Genomic DNA, 22,434 nt, shown 5'->3' with positions numbered 1-22,434 from the left:
ACCTTGAAGAAGGAAGCAAGCTTTGTATTGCCGTGATAAATAGAAGAACGATAAACGCACAGACCAAGTTTGATTTGAATACTTCATCCCTCATTTGAGAATACTGTAATTAAAAAAGAAAGGGGAGAATGAATTACATTGCAGCAGAGTTGGGCTCTTGGAAGAGTTAAGCTTTTACCAGTGTTTGGAGTCAGGGGGAAACATCAAGAAAAGATAAGGCATTTCAATATATATATATATATATATATATATATGTATATTTATTTGACATTAAGAGGCATCCATATGTTAATAAATCTTTGCGGGCATTACCTCCATCCCTCCCACCAGCCTTCCAGCGAGAGCCCAGGGGTGAATATGATCTCCTTTATAGCAAAAGGGAGCGATTTCCTTTATAGCAAAAGGGAATGGGAGAGGGACTTTGCATGAGCTTATAAATCAGTTCTCCTCCTTCCTCTGAACTCACATCATCTGAACAAAACAGCAGAGCACACATCCATATACGTAGCAAATCAAATTCACATGGACTTTCTTCATGAGTAAACGTTAAGTCATTCAAGGATCTTGCTCTTGGGGACACAAGGAAATTTTTGACCATAGAGTCCTTCTGCCTCCCTTTTTCATGAAAACTATTGAAAAATAAATTCATGGAGTCTTAGAATAGAAAAGACCAAGAAAATCTCCAGCAAGGGCAGTCCTTTCATTTTGTACAAGAGAAACCAAGACTGATGGACCAATATGCTTGATTGCCCTTCTGTTGTCTGCTCGAGGTGGCCCTGGGGAATGGTGCTAACTTTATTTTGATTATCCAGAGTAGTCAGTAATTTCATTGTCCACCCTTAAAAGCTTCCGGAAGGTCAGCACTGAACGTATATATACTTGTCTTAGTCCTGCCTAGTTTCCTGAACTTTGAGTCACTAAACTGAGGAATAATCCAATTCCTTCAGAAGGAAGAAAGGATTTTTAAAACTGAAAAAGGTCTTAAAGTTAGCCTACAACCAAGTCCCTCTTTTTGTCTTAATGCCAGAGAGGTCTAGTAACTCACCACAGATCACATAGCGCATAACATTTTGAGGGGTGGGAACAGAAAGCTAAGTCTGACTTTGCAATGTCTTTGATCCTCAATTTGAATTTCACCATGATTTTATGAAGGAAGCATGAGAACTTCCTTCATAAAACTTCCTTCTTTTCTGGAAGAGTTCTCATGCTCTATGTCCCTAATACTAAGAGAAGACTTACTTGGGTCAATGAAATCATAAAATTAGTCAAACTTACTGTTGGTATGGGAGTCCAGTCCCTGGTAACATGATTTTTATTCTCTTGCCTACTCCTTGGTGTGGTCTAGGTTTTAGACTGAACTCGCTGCTCGCTGTCATGGCTGTGATTTGGAGAGTGGGAATGACCTGCAGTTAGTGAACTGCATGGTGCAGGCACCAATGCAGCTCAGAAACAGCACATTCATCGCTGTCAGAGGGCAATGTTTTTTCTACTCACTGGTGCTGAGTCCTCTGCCTGTTTGCTGACAACCTGCTCCATACCTCGAGGTGAACATGTCCCTGAAAAATCATGTGGAATCTCCACTCTTGATAAAATGATAGAAAACTCGTGTTACTGACAGTTTTCTAGAGCAGTGCCTAAGAACAGGGCACCATCAGAGAGACCCACACATACCAACTTGAAAATAAGAGTTAGCCACAAAGCAGTTAATTCAAAGAACAATAAATGTCTGAATTCTTTCTAACGACCAGTTGCACAAGATCTAATTATTCTTTGTTGACTGATTTCAAACCAACTTGGTTATATAGACTTGATAATGAGATTTTAAAAATAACAATAATAATTTTTCTTGTATATAATCCCCCATAATGGCAGAAAGCAAAGAGGAACTAAAGAGCCTCTTGGTGAAGGTGAAAGAGATGAGCAAAAAAGCTGGCTTAAAACTCAACATTCAAAAAATTAAGATCATGGCATCCAGTCCCATCACTTCATGGCAAATAGATGGGAAAAAATGGAAACAGTGACAAAATTTATTTTCTTGGGCTCCAAAATCACTGTGGAGAATGACTGCAGCCATTAAATTAAAAGACTCTTGCTCCTTGGAAGAAAAGCTATGGCAAACCTAGACAGCATATTAAAAAGCAGAGACATCACTTTGCTGACAAAGGTCCATATAGTCAAAACTATGGTTTTTCTGATAGTCATGTACAGTTGAGAGAGCTGGGCCATAAAGAAGGTTGAGTGCCGAAGAATTGATGCTTTGAATCTGGTGCTAAAGAAGACTCCTGAGAGCTCCCTGGACCTCAAGGAAATCAAACCAGTCAATCCTAAAGGAAACAAACCCTTGAATATTCATTGGAAGGACTGATGCAGGAAGCTGGAGCTCCAATACTTTGGCCACCTGATGTGAAGAGCCGACTCACTGAAAAAGACCCTGATTCTGGGAAGATCGGGGGCAGGAGGAGAAGGGGTCAGCAGAGGATGAGATAGTTGGATGGCATCACTGACTCAGTGAACATGAGTTTGAGCAAGCTTATTTTCTTCTGATGGCAAGTTGGTTGGTGATGAAGTAGGAGGACTTACTTGGCCCCCAGATCCTCCACTCTGTCAGTGTTTCACAGTGAACAAAGCCAATTCCCTTTAACCTCAGTTTTCTTATCTGTCAAATGGGAGAATGAATATAATTCATAGGTTTTGCAAAGCTGTTCCATTTTACTGTATTTTGTTATGCTAGAATTTAATAATAACTTCTATCTTTTCATGTTTGAACTCCAGTGCTTAGGACAGGTCACAGAAAGGAAGAAACTTATAAGATCTGTGAAGATGATACCAATTAAATATAAAATATTGGTTTCATAATGGAGTGCATTGTTACTTTGGAAATGCAAAGGAGACAGAACTGTGGAAAGAACATCCTTAATTGGCTTAGAATGAGAGGGTGCTGAGACTGGTGATTCATTTCACTTCCTCTTGACTTGTGAAGATCTGAACGCTCTGGTTCACAGCTATATTAAGTTACACGTATTCTCCTTCCTGCCATAGTTAGACTCTTTATCTTGCCTCCTCTCTGTCCTCACTTGGCCCCACTTACTCTTTTATGTCTTAGTGGTGAGCATGGCGTAATTTAGAGCTAGACCACCAGGATTTGAATCCCAGCTTCACCACTTATAAGCAACGTAACCTTGGACAAATTTACCAAGTTTTGCACATCACAGTTTCTTCACCCAGAAAAAGGGGACAATAATAAAAGCTATCTTGTGTGGGTTGCCGGGAGGATGAAATGAGTTGATATATGTAAAGTGCTTAGAGTCATGCATGTAGCACATGGTAACCTTATATAATTATTTACTATAATCAATGAATTATACATATTTTATTGCTATACAGTAAGTCCCCTATATACAAATGAGTTCCTTTCCAAGAGCGCCTAAGTCCAGTTTGTTCATAAGTCCAACAAAGTTAACCTAGGTAACTAACATGTTGGCTATATAGTGTTATACTGTAATAAGCTTAGTACTTTTCACAAAAATAGCATGTAAAAAACACACACACAGAAAATAAAGAATTTTCAATCTTCAGTACCTTGAAAAGTACAACAGCTGGCATACAGGGGCTGGCATCGAGTGAACAGACAAGAAGAGTTACTGACTGGAGGACAGAGAGGAGGTGGGACATGGTGGAGCTGAAAGGTCATCAGGAGTAGGAGACAGAGGGCAAGCTGCAAGTTCACTCCCACCTGACACTGAAGAACACACATTTGCATCTTTGAAAGTTCTCAACACAAATGCTCCTATATAAGGGACTTAATGCATTTGTTACATTTTCCAAGTGTTGCTTTCTAGAATGCTGTCGTCCATTTTTCTGTACAAAATTGTACCTTGTACTCAGTAGAGTGCCCCAAAATGTTGCTGACTGATGGGTCCATCATGTTAGAAAGGATTCTTCTAAGGGGAATTACAATCTCCTATGTGATCTTTTGTCTTAAAAAAAGACTTTTGTCTTTATGCCTTCCTTTGCCTCCTATAAGATCTTTCGCCAAAGGGATAGAATTCTCCCTTCTCTGGGGACCTTTGGAAAAGGTGTCCTATAATTCACTGAGTCCTTAATCTATAAGAAGACTTGGCCATTGCATATGTTAAAAATGAAGAACTTGAGAATCAGACGTGGGAAAGAACTAGTCAAAGTCAATCAGGTGGTTGGTGGCAAAGTTCTGACAACAAGCCACATCCTGGCTCCTACTGGAGTTTTTGCTCCACTACACCACTGTCTTTGGACGGGAAATGTCCTGAAGACAGTAACTGAGCTAACTGTGGATGGGATTAATACCCATTAAAAAGGCCATAATACTTGGAACAAATTACAAATGCTTCCTTTGAGAGCTTAGAATTTTGATTATAGGTACCCCTTTATATCCAGGTGTTCCACACCAGCAGATTCAACCAACCACAAATCAAAAATACTTGAAAAAAAAAAAAAAAAAAAACCTCCAGAAAGTTCCCCAAAGCAAAACTTGAATTTGCTACTCACTGGTGATTATTTACATAGTATTTACAACTGTATCTGCAACTATTAACATAGCATTTGAATTTTAAGTAAATTAGAGATGATTTGAAGTCTATGAGAGGATGTGCGTAGATTATGTGCAAATACTACATCGTTGTATGATCTTGGTATCTATGGTCCTGAAACCAATGCCCTGCAGTAGAAAGGGACAACTGTACTATTATTTTTCAATGTGCAGGGATTTGGTTGATTCAGGAAAGGGTCAGTTCAGAAAAGGGCCAAAATCTAGGATAACAAATTGAATAATAATAAGTAGGCAATATGCTAAGTGCTTATTGTGGATGATCTCATTTAATTATCATGACAACACTTTTAAGAAGATTGTATTTATCATATCCCCATTTTGCAGATAATGAAACTGAAAATTATTGAGTAACACAAGCAGGACCTCACAGATTGTAAAGAGGGAATCCAGACTGTTTAACCCCAAAGTTCAAGGTCTAAATAAAGAAAGTGAAGTCACTTGGTTGTGTCAGATTCTTTGCAACCCCATGGACTGTAGCCCACCAGGCTCCTCCTTCCATGGAATTTTCTAGGTAAGAGTACTGAAGTGGGTTGTCATTTCCTTCTCTAGGGGATCTCCCCGACCCAGGGACCGAATCCAGGTCTCCCACATTGTGGGCAGACACTTTACCATCTGAGCCACCAGGGAATCCCATATTATGTCAAGGGAGTGTGCAATTTCCTCGGTTCTGTTTCGTCACAACAAAAATTTGAGGCGATGGACCAGCATTACAGCCCTCGGACAGACTATGTCACAGCTCTCGGACAGATCAGTGTTACAGCTCCGTGTTACAGCTCAGTTTTATTTAGAAAATAAAGAAAAATACATCCTTGAGGTGTGAGGGCATGATGACCCAAAAGACATGAAGAGAAGAGAGAGAGAGTGAGAGAGGCAGAGAGAGACAGAAAGACCGAGAGAGACCAAGAGAGGGAGAGAGAGCGAGAGAGAGACCCTCGGTCCTTTGGCTTCTCTTATTATATGTTTTTTCTCTCCCCGGGCCTGCCGTATGTGAATTGGGCTAGCCAGGAATGCTGTTTGTTCTACATGAGGTCCTCACTCCAGTCCTCAGACCATCCTTTGTTTTATTTTCGGGGGCTTTTCCCTTCCTTGTCTTTTAGTCACCTTTCCTGGGTTCCCTTTTCCTATTCTAACTACCTAACATTTATCTGCTGAGACTTTGCTGTTTTTAAGATAAAATCATCTTCACAAGGTGAACGATCATATTTCAGTGATGTGGTTTACAATACAAAGAAAGAAAATGTATTAAAAATTTGAGTCTATGTAAAGGAGATCCAATCAGTCCATTCTAGAGGAGATCAGCCCTGGGTGTTCTTTGGAAGGAATGATGCTGAAGTTGAAACTCCAGTACTTTGGCCACCTTATGCGAAGAGTTGACTCATTGGAAAAGACTCTGATGCTGGGAGGGATTGGGGGCAGGAGGAGAAGGGGACGACAGAGGATGAGATGGCATCACCAACTCGATGGCCATGAGTTTGAGTGAACTCTGGGAGATGGTGATGGGCAGGGAGGCCTGGCATGCTGTGATTCACGGGGTCGCAAAGAGTTGGACACGACTGAGCGACTGAACTGAACTGAACTGAACTGAAATCTTTATTAGAATGAAAGTGAAGCATAATCTGGGCAAAAAATGGACCTTAAAACACTTCATGAATCAGTCTAATACACTGGCACTGCTGCATTTTCATGATTGATTTATGGATTCTCATCACAAAGCAAAATAAAGAACCCTTTTCCTAAGGCCTAAATGGGTGAATGAATAACAGGGAAGAAAATAAAAGATACAGTGGATTTTATTAAATGCAACAGAATAAGAGGGACCACCACCTTCAAATAATTTTAAAAATTGTTTTGAAAATGAAAATTTCCTACTTGATTTGATTAGGTTGGAACTTGGGTTCCCTTCCAAGGAAGTAGAGCAGGAAAAATTTGTGTTCCATTTTGTTCATTGTCTGTGGATGCTGGCCCTGCATTCTCTTGAAAGACATATTCATAAATGAACTCAGAGCCATCAGGACCTATGACTTCCTAGATCTTTCATAAGGAAGCTTGGAACTGAAGTGTGATCACACAAGGAAAAGCCCTTTCTATATTCTTCATCTACAGAGATGTGATTAGGGAAGTTAGCTTGCCGAGGTGACGGACAGAGTTTCTAGTTTTTTATGTTTCTTTGCCTGAGACAGGCCTGGAAAATCATCCTAGGTGGGTTAGAGGGAAATCACCCCACTCTGCTAGATTCTCTAATTTGTTGCTGTTCAGTTACTAAGTTTTGTTTGACTCTTTGCGACCCCATGGACTGCAGGACACCAGGCTTCCCTGTCCTCTACTATCTCCTGGAATTTGCTCAAACTCATATCCACTGAGTTGGTGATACCATCCAACCATCTCATTCTCTGTTGTCCCCTTCTCCTTTTCCTCCTGCCCCAAATCTTGCCCAGAATTAGAGTCTTTTCCAATGAATTGACTCTCTGTATCAGGTGACCAAAGTATTGGAGCTTCAGATTCAGCATCAATCCTTCCAGTGAATACTCAGAGTTGATTTTCTTTAGGATTGACTGGTTTGATCTCTTTGCTGTTGAAGGGACTCTCAAGAGTCTTCTCCAGCACCACAGTTCAGAAGCATCAATTCTTTGGCATTCAGCCTTCTTTATGGCCCAACTCTCTCATCTGTACATGACTATTGGAAAAACCATAGCTTTGAATATACAAACCACTTTCACATCTGAAAAGTGATGTCTCTGCTTTTAATGTGCCATTGAGGTTTGTCATAGCTTTTATTCCAAGGAGCAATTTTGACTATGAGCCAAAAGGTACTTACTAAATTCTTACCTCTCTACAAGATGTAGAGGACACTTCAAACCAAAGCAATAATCTAGTTAACTGTCCAAAATACAGTGAGTTTTGTCTTTTTTTTCTTTTTCATGTATTTATTTGGATTAAAAAATTTTATAGGTGGAGTGGGGATTTTATTTGTCACCTTGATCTAACTTTGATGAATGCTGATTTCACTTGGCAAAACCTCAGAAATGAGCCATTAACTCCTACTGGAACATTTCCAGTGATGAAGAAATCAGCCTCTCAGTTGACAGCCCATTCCATCTTTGGATAAATCTAATTTGAAGAAAGATAGTTTTCTAGCACATCTCTCACTAATATAAATTAATATGTTAAGAATCTCAACTGAGACAATCTACTCATTTTGTACGACCGAACTAAAGAATGTAACCTCCATTCTATTGTTGAATCCATGCGTTGTGAAACCTGGCACTGACTAGAGCACTCATAAATTAGATCATTTGGGTGGAAGACATATGTATAGTAAAAACCAGGAAACTAATTTTCAGTCCTTTCATATTTTGAAATAGACTCTATTTCGTATCTTGGTGTCTAACCAAATCATTACCAGGAACATTTCTATGAGGGACAGGTGTATCTGAGGAATGTCTCACTGGTATACTTCTTCCGAAGAGACTTGACCTTCAAACACAGGTGGTCTCCTCATCTTTAACAAAGTCACAAGAAATCTTGCTAATGCGTATTTAAGATGGACAGCTTCAAAAGTGTGAGACAGAGAGGATCCCACCCCAGGAATGACAAAAGATCCTTAATGATAACATAGTATTGTGAATCTGTCTTGACAATGACCATGTATTATGGTCTTCCTTGGTGGCTCATCTGGTAAAGAATCCACCTGCAATGCAGAGACCTGGGTTTGATCCCTGGGTTGGGAATATCTGGGTTTGATCCCTGGGTTGGGAAGATCTCCTGGAGAAGGGAATGGCTACCCCCTCCAGTATTCTAGACTGGAGAATTCCATGAACTGTATAGTCCATGGCATCACAAAGAGTCAGACATGACTGAGCGGCTAAGCACACAATGTATTATGGTCTTCCTGGGGAGGGAGATGGATTGCCATATGAGAATTCCAAGTCAAACTTTTACAAAGTTTACAACCCACCATTCTCCCAGCTCACCCTTCTCCAAATCCCCCATTTTGGGGAGGAAAGACTCTTCCTTTCTTGAGGACCCAGTCGCCCAAGACATGGTGAGGGGATGAGAATGATAACTGCTTCTTGACTTTTTGCCCAGAAGCCCATAGTTTTAGATGATGCTTATACCCACACATAAAACAACAGATAACTTTTAAAGACTGAGATGGTGACCTTTAGGTTGAAATCATCATAATTGTATCATTCTACACTAGATTATTACAGATGAAATTGGTACTCCTGACTCTGAAAATGTGGCACGGGAGCTAGCTAATTGATCTGATGAAAAAGACAAGTGACACAGCCCTTGATCTCATTTGACCTCCTAGAGGGCGTAGAAATAGCAGTAATTTTACAAGATAATGTCAAGAAGGTAAAGGATTCCCCCTTAGCAATTGTTTGAATAGGAAAGATTTCCCTCCCAAGACTCTTCGAAACCTGTCCCTCTTACCTGAAAAAGGTGGTCTAAATATTTTTATTATTCTGAACCTTATTAGAGCAATAAAACTCAAGAATAACCTGAGGCTACAAAGGAATAATTCCTTCAAAAACCAGAGACCACTTGGTTCAGTGTTAAATGTATCTCCCCTCTGCATCTAAATAAGAAATAGTGTGCTTCAACACATTCTGAACATTTCCCAAAATAGACAAAAGCATTTTTTTTCTCATTACTTAATCCCAGAATCCAACATCTTAATAGATTTTTCATTCATTTACCTAGCCTCCTCCGCTTTGCTGAAACTCCTCCTTATTTTAGTTCACTCATTATAACTCCAATAGTTTATAGAAAGAAGAAATATTTCAAAGTTTGTGACACACTTTTCCTGAAATCTCTTAAGCCTTCAGTTAGCTTTGATTTTCTTTATAAAGGATAGAGAAAACTGAGTGAAATTCTGAACATATCTGTTGTACTCAGGCAAAGGATTATATAAAGGTTTCTTTGTGTGACAAATCCTTGTTTTTATGTGGTTACTGAACATAATAAAAGTAACATTAAATGAATGGTTTGAAATATTCAGCACAGAACTTAGTTCATAGCAAGCACTATCTATGGGCTTCGGGTGTGTACTCGATTAGTATATATACCTTACAAGGTTATGAATTTATGAAAGTCGTGACCCTAGTACCCTAAGATATAAGACACATTAAGATTGCTCCTTACACTACTGTTTTTAATGAAGTAGTTTCTCTAAAGAAGCTGTAGAAGTGTAAGATTTATTTAAAGTGAGGATGCAGCCTCACCCAGAATTGGATTGGCATAGAATTCATCAGAAGGAAAGAGAAAAAATAACTATTGCATTTACTCAGACATCTATTATATGTGTATTACATCATCTGATTTTTACAACATTCCAGTGAAGGGGAGGTGGTATGATCACCATCATCTCACTGAGATCAAACACCTTTTCCTCCATCACCTAGCCAGTATCTAGCAGGAATTGGGTTCAAGTCATGTCTACTCAGTAAACAAGCTTATGTTCTTTCCTCTGTCTTTTAACAAAGACTTGTGAGCTTCCCTGGTAGCTCAGTTGGTAAAAAGTCTGCATGCAATGTGGGAGACCTGGGTTTGATCCTGGATTGGGAAGATTCCCTGGAGAAGGAAACAGCAACCCACTCCAGTATTCTTGCCTAGAGAATCCCCATGGACAAAGGAGCCTGGTGGGCTACAGCCCATGGGGTTGCAAAGAGTCGGACATGACTGAGCAACTTTTACTCACTCAAAAACTTGTGAAATAAATGAAGCTTTTGCATGTGCACAGGGGTGTCTATCTATCAACTTGTTATTATCCAATAATGATCTGTAAGTTAATCAAGTTTCCACTGCACCTACATCTATTTTCAAAGTGGGATTTGAACCAATGTCTGTTTGACCCCCCTAGCCTGAGGCCTTGGAAGACATTCCTTTTGGAGACATTCCTTCTAGGCTTATCTGAGACCATGGGGACCTTGTTTATGGACCCAAGACCTTCTGACGTGATCTGATCTCTGAAGGCATGAAGGAAGTGACTAAGCAAGCCCAAGTTTCAAAGTACAGCCAAGAATGGAGAAATGTGACTGGCAACTCAGGACAACAGAATCCCAGAAGGATTTTCTCAAAATGTAGGTCCCTGATGGGCAGGCGCTTACATTTTAAACAAAACCTTCAAGTTTGAAAACTATTAGCCTAGGACAAAGGCTTTTTATTGCTTAAATTTGTAAGGGTGATAAAGGAGGCCTTGATTTCTCAAAAAAAAAATTTCAGAATTTAACAGGAATACACTGGCATTGAAAGAAGGAAGGAAATCTAATTGCCATCAATATGGTTTGATTTTTAACAGCACACTAAACATCAAAACATAAATTTTCAATCAATTTTGAAGTGTGCACTAAACATATCTTAATCTTTATTCAAAATAAGGAAGTTGCCTCATTCTGAGGTGGTCCTGATGTTTTGTAACATCAAGTTGAGTGAAGTCATTCCAGTTAACTATTTCCATGTGATTTAAGCAGTCTTTCTTTGGCCTGGAAACCAAAGTAATTGTAGTTAATTGCCTTCCTCATCTAAGTTTCACTCAGAGCCTTGTCCCAGAAGAGAAATAAGGGGTAGAGGCTAAGAAATATTGCCTTTCTATAAGTGTTCTGGGATTAAGATCCTCAAATATAAAGAACACTCACAAATCAATAAGACAGAAATGAGCATCACAATAAAAGAAGACAATTAAGACGAACATTCAAGTCACATAATTAAGACAAAGGTAAAGATCACAAAAGAATATAAAGACCAAAACATAAAACACATATACAGAAAGACATTCAAACTCAAAAATAATTTTTTTAAATACGGCAGGAAGATGCTCCTTGTATCTTATCAAGTCGGCAATTTTTAGAAAGTATAGGCACAATTTTTGAGGGTTATTTCAGAATGCACATTGAGTATTTTAAAATGTGCATTATCTTATACCCATTTTTATGATTTTATCCCAAGAAAATAATTAAACATGGATGTATGATTTAACTCTGACCCTGGTAATGGCTATGCAATTTATGATTTGTAATAGTTAAAAACTGAGGGAACAAAAGCAAACGTAGCTAAAATATGCACTGGAATAGTACAGTTACAAAAAATATTTTGTAACTAAACATTTATTACTGTGGGGAGAAGTTCAAGTGAAGAATGCTTAACACTGTCTTACAAGGCATGATGTATAAATGGCCCTGTTTTAATAGAAGCATTGCACGGGTAAGTGTAAAGAACCACACTCATAGAGACTAGCATGACACATGACAAAATATTAACACTGGGCATTGCGGATAGAGATCACAAGAGATGTCATTTTCTTCCTTTCGCCTTATATGCTTGATATAAGCTTTTGCTAGGGCAAACGCATTACCTTTTTTAGGAAAAAAATTCATATATAATAGAAGACAAAACCCAATATGATTGACAGTATGTGACAAACGCCATGATTCCTACTTCTCTTTATCACAGTTCTAATTTTTTTTCGCCCCTGAGATCTGTAAGCTCCCGTTAGGAAATTTTAGCCGGAAATTAAAGATGGGCAGAGAATTCTTCAGTTGAGGGGACCTTAGATGACTGGATAAGGGCTCTACCCCCATTCTGGAGTCTTCCCGGAAATCTCACGTGGTTGCCGCGGAGTGAAGATGTTGAAAATCACTACTTCTAACCCGGCCGCGATCTAAGCCTGGGGTCACATGACTTGTCACCCCTGTGATTTCTGAGTGACTGGAGCTGCTATTTATAATTACAGGGAGAAAACGGATGTAAACTGGGCAAACAAGGACACGTGTTCATCAAGACCTTCGGGAATTCACAGCCTCAAAGCACTGACTGCTGAAAGCTACCAGGAGCTGCCCAACTATCTCATTTCACAGATGAGAAAACCTGAGGACAGAGAAGGAAAGTGTGCTGTTCAAACTTAGTTAAGACACAGGAGTCATGAGCATACTTTCTGAAGCTTAACTGGGAAGATTTCTCTGTGTGGACATCCCATGAACCACCATGAGATGACATGGCAGGGAGTAAGCAGAACATTACAATCTTCTCTCCTGAAACTCCATTGTCAAGAGTCAGACCAAAAGCAACCCATGTCTTTTGGCTCTTAGGATTCACAACATATAGCCTGAGGCCAGTTGCAGGGGTGAGGCAATTTCCTCAAAGATTCTCCTTATTAACCTGAGTCTTCAGTACTCTTGCCTGGAAAATCCCATGGACGGAGGAGCCTGGTAGGCTGCAGTCCATGGGGTCATGAAGAGTTGGACACGACTGAGCGACTTCACTTTCACTTTTCACTTTCATGCGTTGGAGAAGGAAATGGCAACCCACTCCAGTGTTCTTGCCTGGAGAATCCCAGGGACGGGGGAGCCTGGTGGGCTGCCGTCTATGGGGTCGCACAGAGTCGGACACGACTGAAGCGACTTAGCAGCCGCAGTAGCAGTCAGTCACTCAACAAGTATTTATGCAACACTGGGAGGTGGGTAAAAGTCCCACTTCACACACAGCTTGGTACATATGCTAATTTTTACAAGCTAATGTAACCAAGAAGTGTCTGGATGATATTTCAAAGCGTTTTTTCACGTTCTCCAATTCACAAATAAAGGTGGAAAGGAGAACAGTTTCCCTTATTCAAATAACCATATATTGTTCAAACAGAATGAAGCCTTTTCTTCCTACAGAATTTCCAAGATAAAAATCATTGTTTCCATTTCCAGTTTTTCTCTCAGAAAATATACTTTTATGGTCCAAACTTGCTCCCAAACAGCAGGGTAGGGCAGTGGGAAGAGAAAACACTTTGGAGTCACAACTACAGTAAATATTTCAACAAATCTAAGATGCACAATTTTTACCCTACCTTTTAACACTGAAATCAGAAAGTTACCTTAACTGTCAGTGGAGACTTAAAATCTTGAATTCTTCCAGGGAGGTTTGTGATTGCTGCTACTGGTCACTAGGGGGCGATACGAACCCAGTGACGTGAAAGTCTCTCGGTCGTGTCCGACTCTTCGCGACCCCTTGGACTATACAGTCCATGAATTCTCCAGGCCAGAATACTGGAGTGGGTAGTCTTTCCCTTCTCCAGGGGATCGTCCCAACCCAGGGATTGAACCCAGGTCTCCCGCATGGCAGGCAGATTCTTTATCAGCTGAGCCACTAAGGAAGCCCCAAAATACTAGAGTGGGTAGCCTATCCCTTCTCCAGCAGATCTTCCTGACCCAGGAATCGAACCCAGGAATCCTGCATTGCAGGCAGAGACCACTTTAAATTCTCTGCCTGACTTTTTTTAAAGATGATATTCAGAGTGTGAACTCAGGTGGCAAAACCATGTGCATTCCATTTTGGAGTTCAATTTCTTGGAGAGGATTTTTATTTGTTTGTTTTTTCATCTAACCAATACCCAGGGAGAGGCATGTGAATTTCCTTGTTTACTCTGTCTATTGGGTGGTTTTTCTTAGTGCTGCACAGAAACCAAACACCTCACAGTCGATGGTACCTTAGAGTGGATAAAATATGGCAACCAAATTCTGAGATCTATAACTTCTACTTAACCTCTAAGAGGTTCAGTTTTCTCTTACAAAAGTAAGTGAGATAGTAATGTTTCCCTGGGGATGCAATAGGCCAGTATACCGAAACGCTGGCCACAGAGTAGATGGATACTGATGCTATGCTCTAACTCTGGAGTCCTGTGAATTTGAAGCCTCTGCTTTTACTTTGGTAAGGCTTCTGGGACCCTTTCTTACCTGACCTCTCTCCCAAATCCCTGCCCTGAGCTTTCCACTTCATCCAAAGTTCAAAGAGAAGAGAATGAAGATGGCACAGGATTGCCTTCTCCAGACAAGGGCCTGGGGGAGCAGATCCTCAGGGCTCCTGGGAGGGGCAGTGTCCTGACCAGACCAGGGCACTGGCTTTGGGGTCACAGTGAGCTCAGATTGCAGTCCCTATACTGACAGCTTGAGTTTGGGTGGGCTACTGAATCATTTCTCCATGCCCCCATTTCATCAAGTATAAAAGGAGGCTCTTTATAACATCCATTGGGTTGGCCAAAAAGTTCATTTGGGTTTTTCTGTAACATCTTATGAAAAACCTGAATGAACTCTGGACAACCCAATATTTCTTACTGTCATTGTTAGTCAGTTTGTGCTCATAGCTTAGAAATTGTTGTTGTGTAGTCGCTAAGTCCTGTTTGACTCTTGGTGACTGTAGCCTGCCGGGTCCCTCTGTCCATGGGATTTCCCAGCAAGACTACTGAAGTGGGCTGCCATTTCCTTCTCTAGGGGATCTTCCTGACCCTGGAATCGAACCTGCGTCTCCTGCTTGGCAGGCAGATTCTTAACCACTGAGCCACCAGGAAAGCACATAACTTAGAATGGTACCTGTTGTTCAGTTGCTAGTCATGTTTGACCCCATGAACTGCACTTCTTGTTTTTGTGACCCCATGAACTGTAACCTGCCAGGCTCTTTTGTCCATGGGATTTCCCAGGCAGGAATACTGGAGCAGGTTGCCATTTTCTTCTCCAGGGTGAAATAACCACTGGTTACTACTTTTGATATATCCTCTGCTCAGCAGTAGTGTTGCCCCCGGAGAGGGTCTCTGAGCAGGAGTCAATGAGGACTGTCTCTGTGACACGAGGGGAGTGAGCACTATCCTGTGTGCCTCGATTGCCAGCCCCTGGGAGCCCATGTGATGCAGAGCACGTGCTAGATGGTGTAAGACTGGACTATCAGTGACCTAATCCCCACGTGTCTGTTCAGGAGCAGATGCTGTCCCTTGCTTCTGCTAGAAGAACCTCCCTGGTCACAGAAAGCAACCTCTGATACATAGTGCCTCCTCTACATCCAATACCCCTCCAACTCCAGTGCCTGCAGGTGAGCACCAGACACTATTGAATAAAATACATTAGAAATGATCTCTAGTCTGTAGGGGTCAGGTCATCAGTGAAGCAAGTACATCTTTAGCAAGAATGAATAAAAGAGTTTTTACACAGCTCTGGACACAGCCTAATTGAGAAGATTCTTTGTAAGACCACCCTGCCTTTCCTAGCTCCTTCAATGGAGAAGCCAGGATAGAAAATGCCTTTAATTATATTACTAACAAGAAAAATCCACCTGCAATGGTGGGGGCGGGGGGAGGGTTGTTGAATAGGCAAAGTGTTTCTTTTCCTTTTGTTTTGTTAGTACATAGACACAATACATTCAAACTGTGAATCGCAGGTGAAGATCTTAATTCTGGAGTTTGCAACTTTCAGATAGTTATCAAAGAGACTCACTGGGAATAATGCATGTGCTTGGAAGTGTGAATTCTCCAAACCCAGCAAAGTAGACTCTCCCAGGCAGCTGAGCAAACTTGCAAAAAATTGCTCATTGGAGCTTTGCAGAGTATCGAATCAAACTCCTGAAATTTGCTTGCAAATCCCCTGCTGTTCTTGCCGGAGGCTCCTGCAGATGCTAAGCACCTCCTGTGCTCAGCCAAGGAAGGTCTGTCAGCTTCCATCAGTGCAAACGAGCAGCCTAGTTACCCAGGGACAGCACCCACTCATGGTTTGGTGCTGGGGGGGAGGGGAGAAGGGGCATGAAACTAAGTCATCATCAATACGGTAATGGTGGCCACTTTTGAGCAGTTGATCTCATCGAGGCATTGCCTGGAGCATTTCATCCTAAATTATCAGGGAGGCGTGTCCATCAGCCTCATTGTACAGAGAGGATCTCCTGCTCAGAGACTCCTTCACTTACTGAGGGTCACACAGCAAGGAAGTGGCAGAGGTGGAACTGGAACCCAATTCTGAATCCAGTACCACGTACTATGCGTACACCGGGGGGACTCTGAGCAGCCGACAACTGGGAGAATGGGAGAACAGGTGTCCACATCTAACAAAGACAGTGTCTATCACTAATACTTGCATTAGGTTATTGGGTGTCCCCATATAGTAGGTTACAAGGGTAGCAGATTCACCTAAAATCAAAGGCAAGTGGGTGCTAACGTCACTTGGGTTAATAATCTCAAAGTGGAAGGAACTCCTTTGTTCTTTCCATCATCTTTTCCATAAAGAGCAAACTTGACACTCTCTTTATCTAACCAGCATCTCCTTTCATGGCCTTCGGTCTACTCATGATTTTCAAAGAGAAAAAAGAAAAGACAGTACCAAACCAAACAAACACACAACAGACACACCAACCAAAACCGCAGCCCCTGGGCTCTCTCTCTAGTCCCGTGAACATTTACGACAATTTATTTCAGAAAAAGAGCCACTGTGGAGACCCAGCTCTACCTTGTGCTCCAGGCTGGAGTCTTTAAACATCAGTGAGAATGGCTTGATATGCTCTCTTCTCAATTTATCACCACTCCGCAAGTCGATGGTATGTTCTATTCTCTTGTTAATTTCCTCAGGCCCAGACTGGACATGCAAAGCTTGTGCAAGATGGTTTGGAAGTAGATTTATTGAATTTCTTGTTAGGGCAGCCAGAGTCTAGGGGGAAAGCACATGCAAACACAATAAACCTGCTAGTCCCCTTTGGATTAAAAAGAAAGGCAATGTGTTCAGATTAGGTTGCATCGCAAACAGTAATAGCATTCCATGCAATTGTATTCAGTGAAACCTACGGAAGTCCATAAGTTAGCATTTGGTTCCCAGAAACACAACCTGGAAAAACAATATATCAAGGGGGACATTTCCCTCTCCTCTGTGTAGGTGCACTGAATTCCTTCAGTTCAGGTGTAGGGAGAGCTGTCGGTTTGCAAATGTTAACCAAGAGCCTTCTCTAACCAGGCACATCCCTGGTTTGAGAGAAAGAAAACCAATACAAATAACAGAAGGGAAAACAGAGCTGAAAAGCCCACAGAAATGATCCTCTCCAACCAAGTAGCTTCCACATTTTCATGTGGTCTTTCCTTGAATGGTGGTGGAGAGACTTGGGGACGAATGGCTTGCAAATTTTTTTTTTTAGCATTTCTCATGGACAGTCAAATAAGCCAGAATCTGCTACTTAAGCCTGATGATTGTTAGACCTTGTACACTTGATGAATGTTTTTCCCCATAGACTGTTATATATCTATATTTTTGTATAGATATATGTGTTTGATTTCCTTTAGGCAAAAATGCAAGCAGTTGCAGCCTCTCACCGTTTCACAGGATTAAACAGCAGGAGGTGGGGAAAGGCACAACCACCATGGTTGATCACTGGGTGTGGCCACATGGACACAGAAATAGCACTGGCTTAGGAAGACCCAGCAGATTTGGCAGAGGGGACTCTGTCTCCTGGCATCTTAACTGCAGGTGACAAGATCAACCAGTAGGATCCAGTCAAATGCAACACCGACTCACAGCTCCAATTTCAACTTCTTTGACCCAAAACATTAGAGTTGGAGCTCGAGGACAACAAGGCTCATCTCCTCCCCCAAAAGATCTCTTGAGAAGACGTGGAGGATGCAGTACCTCTGTAGAGGGGAAGAGAAAGCTCTGCCTCCGAACACACTCACTGCATCTTCTTTTCTCTGCCAGCCTCTCATCTTGGCCAGTGTTAGACCATAGGCTAGACTGAGATAAGATGATGCAGTCATGAAATAACAGCCTGTGAGAGCTGATAGAACACCTTGGAGGCCCTCCTGCCTGAATCCTTCATATACGCATGTTGTGGTTGTTGTTCAGTCGCTTAGTCATGTCTGACTCTTTGTGACCTCATGAACTACAGCACGCCAGGCTCCTCTGTCCTTCACTATGTTCTGGAGTTGGCTCAAACTCATGTCCATTGAGTTGGTGATGCCATTCAACCAATCTCATCCTCTATCACCTCCTTCTCTTGCCCTCAATCTTTCTCAGCGTCAGGGTTTTTTCCAAGGAATTGGCTCTTTGCATCAGGTGACCAAAGTACTGGAGCTTCATGAGCCTCAAAGAATTATACTCATGAGCCATCAGCTTCTCTGCAGCCAGGTCAGACTCTCTGACTGTGGAGCCAGAGTTGGGGGCTTTGATCTCGTGGAGCCCAGTAGCCCATTCCATGAGTATTCCTCTCTATGACACTGTTGGACTCTTCCTTTTAATCTTCATGGAGATACTCAACATAACCTAAATTCATAGTCTCTAAAGAATTCTAGAGCAGGGCTTTATCACTGGTAGAATTTACTGAAAACCTTTTCTCCAGCCTCACGACAAAAGATGGAGTCACAGGTGCCAACACGGGCAAGTACAGTATATCCTCTGAGGATTCTGAAGCTAATTTGAGCACTGAGTGCCAAGGAGGCAACACAGAGAAAGAAACAAATGTCAGGTGGAGGTACGGCAGGATGAGCAGTGAGGAGGAGTGCCGGATCCAAGAGAAGGAAGCAGGTACCAGTGTTTTAGAAAACCGAACAGCAGGGTTCATACTGGGGCAGGGGGTTTGAGCTCTGGGGTTAAATGTTTTTAGAACAGCATCTCAGAAGGTGAATGAGACTGGAGCCTACCCTCTGTGGATCTCCTATCGGCTTCTCGGGCAGAAATTCTCTCCACTGTTTGGAAATGTCAGAATTCAGTCTTCTATCCCAGAGAGGAGGTGGGAAACTATGCTCCTCACGGCAGACCCAAAACACAAACTGAGGTGTGCCCAGTACCATTGGGAACATAATTTTCCAAACTCCATTCCAGGTCTATGAATTTGGGCAAATTGTTTAAACCCTGTGGGACTTCCCTAGCAGTTCAGCAGCATTTAAGATGGTTAAGGCTCCACGCTCAGCTACAGAGGACATGGGTTCAATCTCTGGTTGGGGAGCTAAGATCCTGTATGCTTTGATGTGTGGGAAAAAAAAAAATGATCGAAGCCCAGATGAAAATCAGAGTTCCTTCTGAACTCAAGTTTCTGAACATAGGGTCTTGCTGAGAGTCTCGGGATTTTGTAAACTTCATTTGGATGGGGTAGGAGAATATAAACCCTCTCAAACTCATCATTTGGTTTATGACCAGAAGACCGTTCTTTCGGAATCATGTTTATCTGTGTACATACTAACAATGTACATTTTTCTTTTTAAAATAGGTCCTATGGCTTCATGCGAAGAGTTGACTCATTGGAAAAGACTCTGATGCTGGGAGGGATTGGGGGCAGGAGGAGAAGGGGACGACAGAGGATGAGATGGCTGGATGGCATCACTGACTCGATGGACGTGAGTCTCAGTGAACTCCGGGAGTTGGTGATAGACAGGGAGCCCTGGCGTGCTGCGATTCATGGGGTCGCAAAGAGTTGGACACGACTGAGTGACTGATCTGATCTGATGGCTTCATGGATAGTCATACATTTGGTATTTCTTAATCAGTTTGTGCCAGCAAATAACAAATTACTCCCAATGAGATCTTAGACTGAAAGTGTACTCTTGAAACATCCAGTTTTGTTGAGTCAAAAACACTTAGCTCTTATGGATCACATATCCCAGTCTTCACGCACCCTCTGCAGCACGCGTGTAGATGCTGTAAGTCAGCCCGCACAGTCTCCGTTCTGGAATTTGAGGAAATCATCCCTCTCTTTCATCACAGGATTCTCTTAATTAACTCTTTCCCCAAAATCTTGTTCTAAGGAACACAGGAATGAAGGAATGCTTCTTTACAAAATGGTTTGTGGACCAATCAATTTAGGAAATGTGGATCCACTGTTTGTTTACTGCCATCCATTCTTACTACTCTCCTCCAGAGAAAGGGTTTTGTCTCTTTTTCGAATCTCTTTGTCTGGAGTGTGTATGCCAGAAGCTGGCACTAAAGTAATCACTCAGTACTGGTTGTTGAATGAAAAAATTCTTACATCCTCCTATTGGAGTCTCACAGTACACATTACTGAAATAAAGGTACTGATAAGTTCTGCAGAAATCAGGCTTTTAAATTCTGCATTTTCCGAACTTTTATAACCATGAAACAGGTTTTGCTCGGATCTCCTCTACGTGGTTCGTGGAGGACCACTTTGGAAATAAGACTCTAAAGTTCTTCCCTGGTTTTGTTTGCAACTCTTACTTAGTGGGATCTGTTTCTGATTCTGAATAGAATCTATTTGCTCGCCTCCACTTCTCTTCCACAGGCTAATGGCGTCAGCTTTCCCAATCACTTCACAGGTGACGCGGTTTCCACGCAGGGCACGACAGTGCTCTCCACTTTGTCCATACCTTGAGTATACTACTGCACAGAATCAGACTGAATGCAAACATCAGACTCTGTGTTGGAGCCTAGGCAACTAACACAGTATGACCCGGTAAACAATTACTCTGTCTACTACATTTTACGCACTTGAATGTGTGGCAGCTAGGTAGAATGTCCTACTGCTTCTTTAAAACCCAATTCAGACATCATTTTCTGCAAGAAGCCTATTATGAGTCTGCATGTATTCTTAGCACAGCAGTTACTGTGATGTATTGTTACCGCTTCATTGTGGGTTTGCCTGTTCCTCTAGGCTCTGATCTGGAGGGCCAGGCACTGTGTTTCACCCGTAACTAAACCTTCAGCATCTGGCATATTTGATAAATTCTTAATAAGCACTTTTGGAATGAATGAATGCATGCATGAATGAAAAGTTGAATGGCTGTGTCAGACTATTCTTAGGGCACTGTTTTCAATCTCTTGCTACCAAAAGTCTGGTGATGCTTTTCCTGTCTTCCCCCAAACGGACTCCAAATTTAGACTTTGTTTACCAAATTGCATTTATTAAATAAGAAGTAGTTTGTTTTCCTACTATTCAATTAAATGCCTAGTTTTTGATCAGCCTAGGATAACAGGCATTGCCACAACAGCTTAAGAGAATTCCAGCCAAGAGCAAGAACCTTGAAAGGCAGCTTTATGATGCTTCTCAGCATGGGGTTTTAATCAGGTGTTTGGAATCTAGAACATGAGGTCACAGATGGGAAAGCACTAACCTACAGTCCTTCCTGGGACCAATGCCTGGATAAACATCAGCTTGAGTGTTTCCCATGAACCAGAATAAAGCAAAGGTTAAAGTCATCAGTGAAAGGGTGTCATCTTTTAGCCCTGCTGGAGATGGAGTCTTGAGATTAAGTGATAGGTAGCTGTGACTGAAATCCTGCACTGTAGGCCAGCTTGCTATTGATTGGGAAAGACCCAGAGAAGATGCCCAGCCCAGCAGGCTCAGAGTCTCACAGGGATCTCTGTCTCTTATGCGGAGATGGCTTATCCTCTCCCCAGACTCTGGCTGTTTCCAGCCTCAGGCTGGAGGCTGCACTCTGAAGCTTCCTCAGCTGCTCCAGAGCTTCCTCCCATCACCCCTATGGCAGCACCTCCCTGAGCCTCACCTGGAGGCCTCTGTGGCTCCACTTCAGACTTGTCGCCTGCAGGGTTTGGATTGTGGAAACGGCAGAAATTGTACGTTTTAGTCCCTAACCCATTTTCTGTGTCCTGTAACTCTAGGCCAATGCGAGAAGAAATTGCCAGGAACAAACACTAAGCCTGAATAAGGGCTCCCCGGTGTACACATTAGAGCTCTTTTTTATTCTGTGCTATGCTCAGTCGTGCCCTACTCTTTGTGACCGCATGGATTGTAGCCTTCCAGGTTCCCCTGTCCATGGGAGTTCCCAGGCAAGAATGTTGGAGCAGGTTGCCATTTCCTAATCAGAAGATCTTCCTGACCCAGGGATTGAAACAAGTCTCCTGTATCTCCTGCATTGGCAGGCAGATTCTTTTCCACTGAGCCACCAGGAAAGCTCATTTTTTCCTTCTACTTTTATTAACCACCCCCAACCAGCCCCCAGAAGAGAAGACTTCTCCTTTTTTAAAAGTTATTTTTGTGTTCTTTTTGTGAAAGCTCACTAGGGAAAGCTTTGAGGTGATCTAGTCCAAAATTCAGAGAAGGCAATGGCACCCCACTCCAGTACTCTTGCCTGGAAAATCCCATGGACGGAAGAGCCTGGT

At 42.0% G+C, this 22,434-nt stretch overlaps 1 protein-coding gene across 1 annotated transcript in view; it reads right to left on the bottom strand.

Annotated features, from left to right (window-relative positions):
* The window catches only part of ADCY8 (adenylate cyclase 8 (brain)), a 227,901-nt gene that overhangs the window by 72,053 nt on the left and 133,414 nt on the right, over positions 1–22,434 (bottom strand). Inside the window, 2 exon segments of the mRNA XM_010844318.1 lie at positions 3–103; positions 16,834–17,031. Coding sequence (XP_010842620.1) covers positions 3–103; positions 16,834–17,031 — 299 coding nt within the window.

The sequence above is a fragment of the Bison bison genome, unplaced genomic scaffold (assembly GCF_000754665.1).
Source record: "Bison bison bison isolate TAMUID 2011002044 unplaced genomic scaffold, Bison_UMD1.0 scf7180017864199, whole genome shotgun sequence".
Lineage (NCBI taxonomy): Eukaryota > Metazoa > Chordata > Mammalia > Artiodactyla > Bovidae > Bison > Bison bison.
This window is presented reverse-complemented; position numbering and strand designations above follow the sequence as displayed.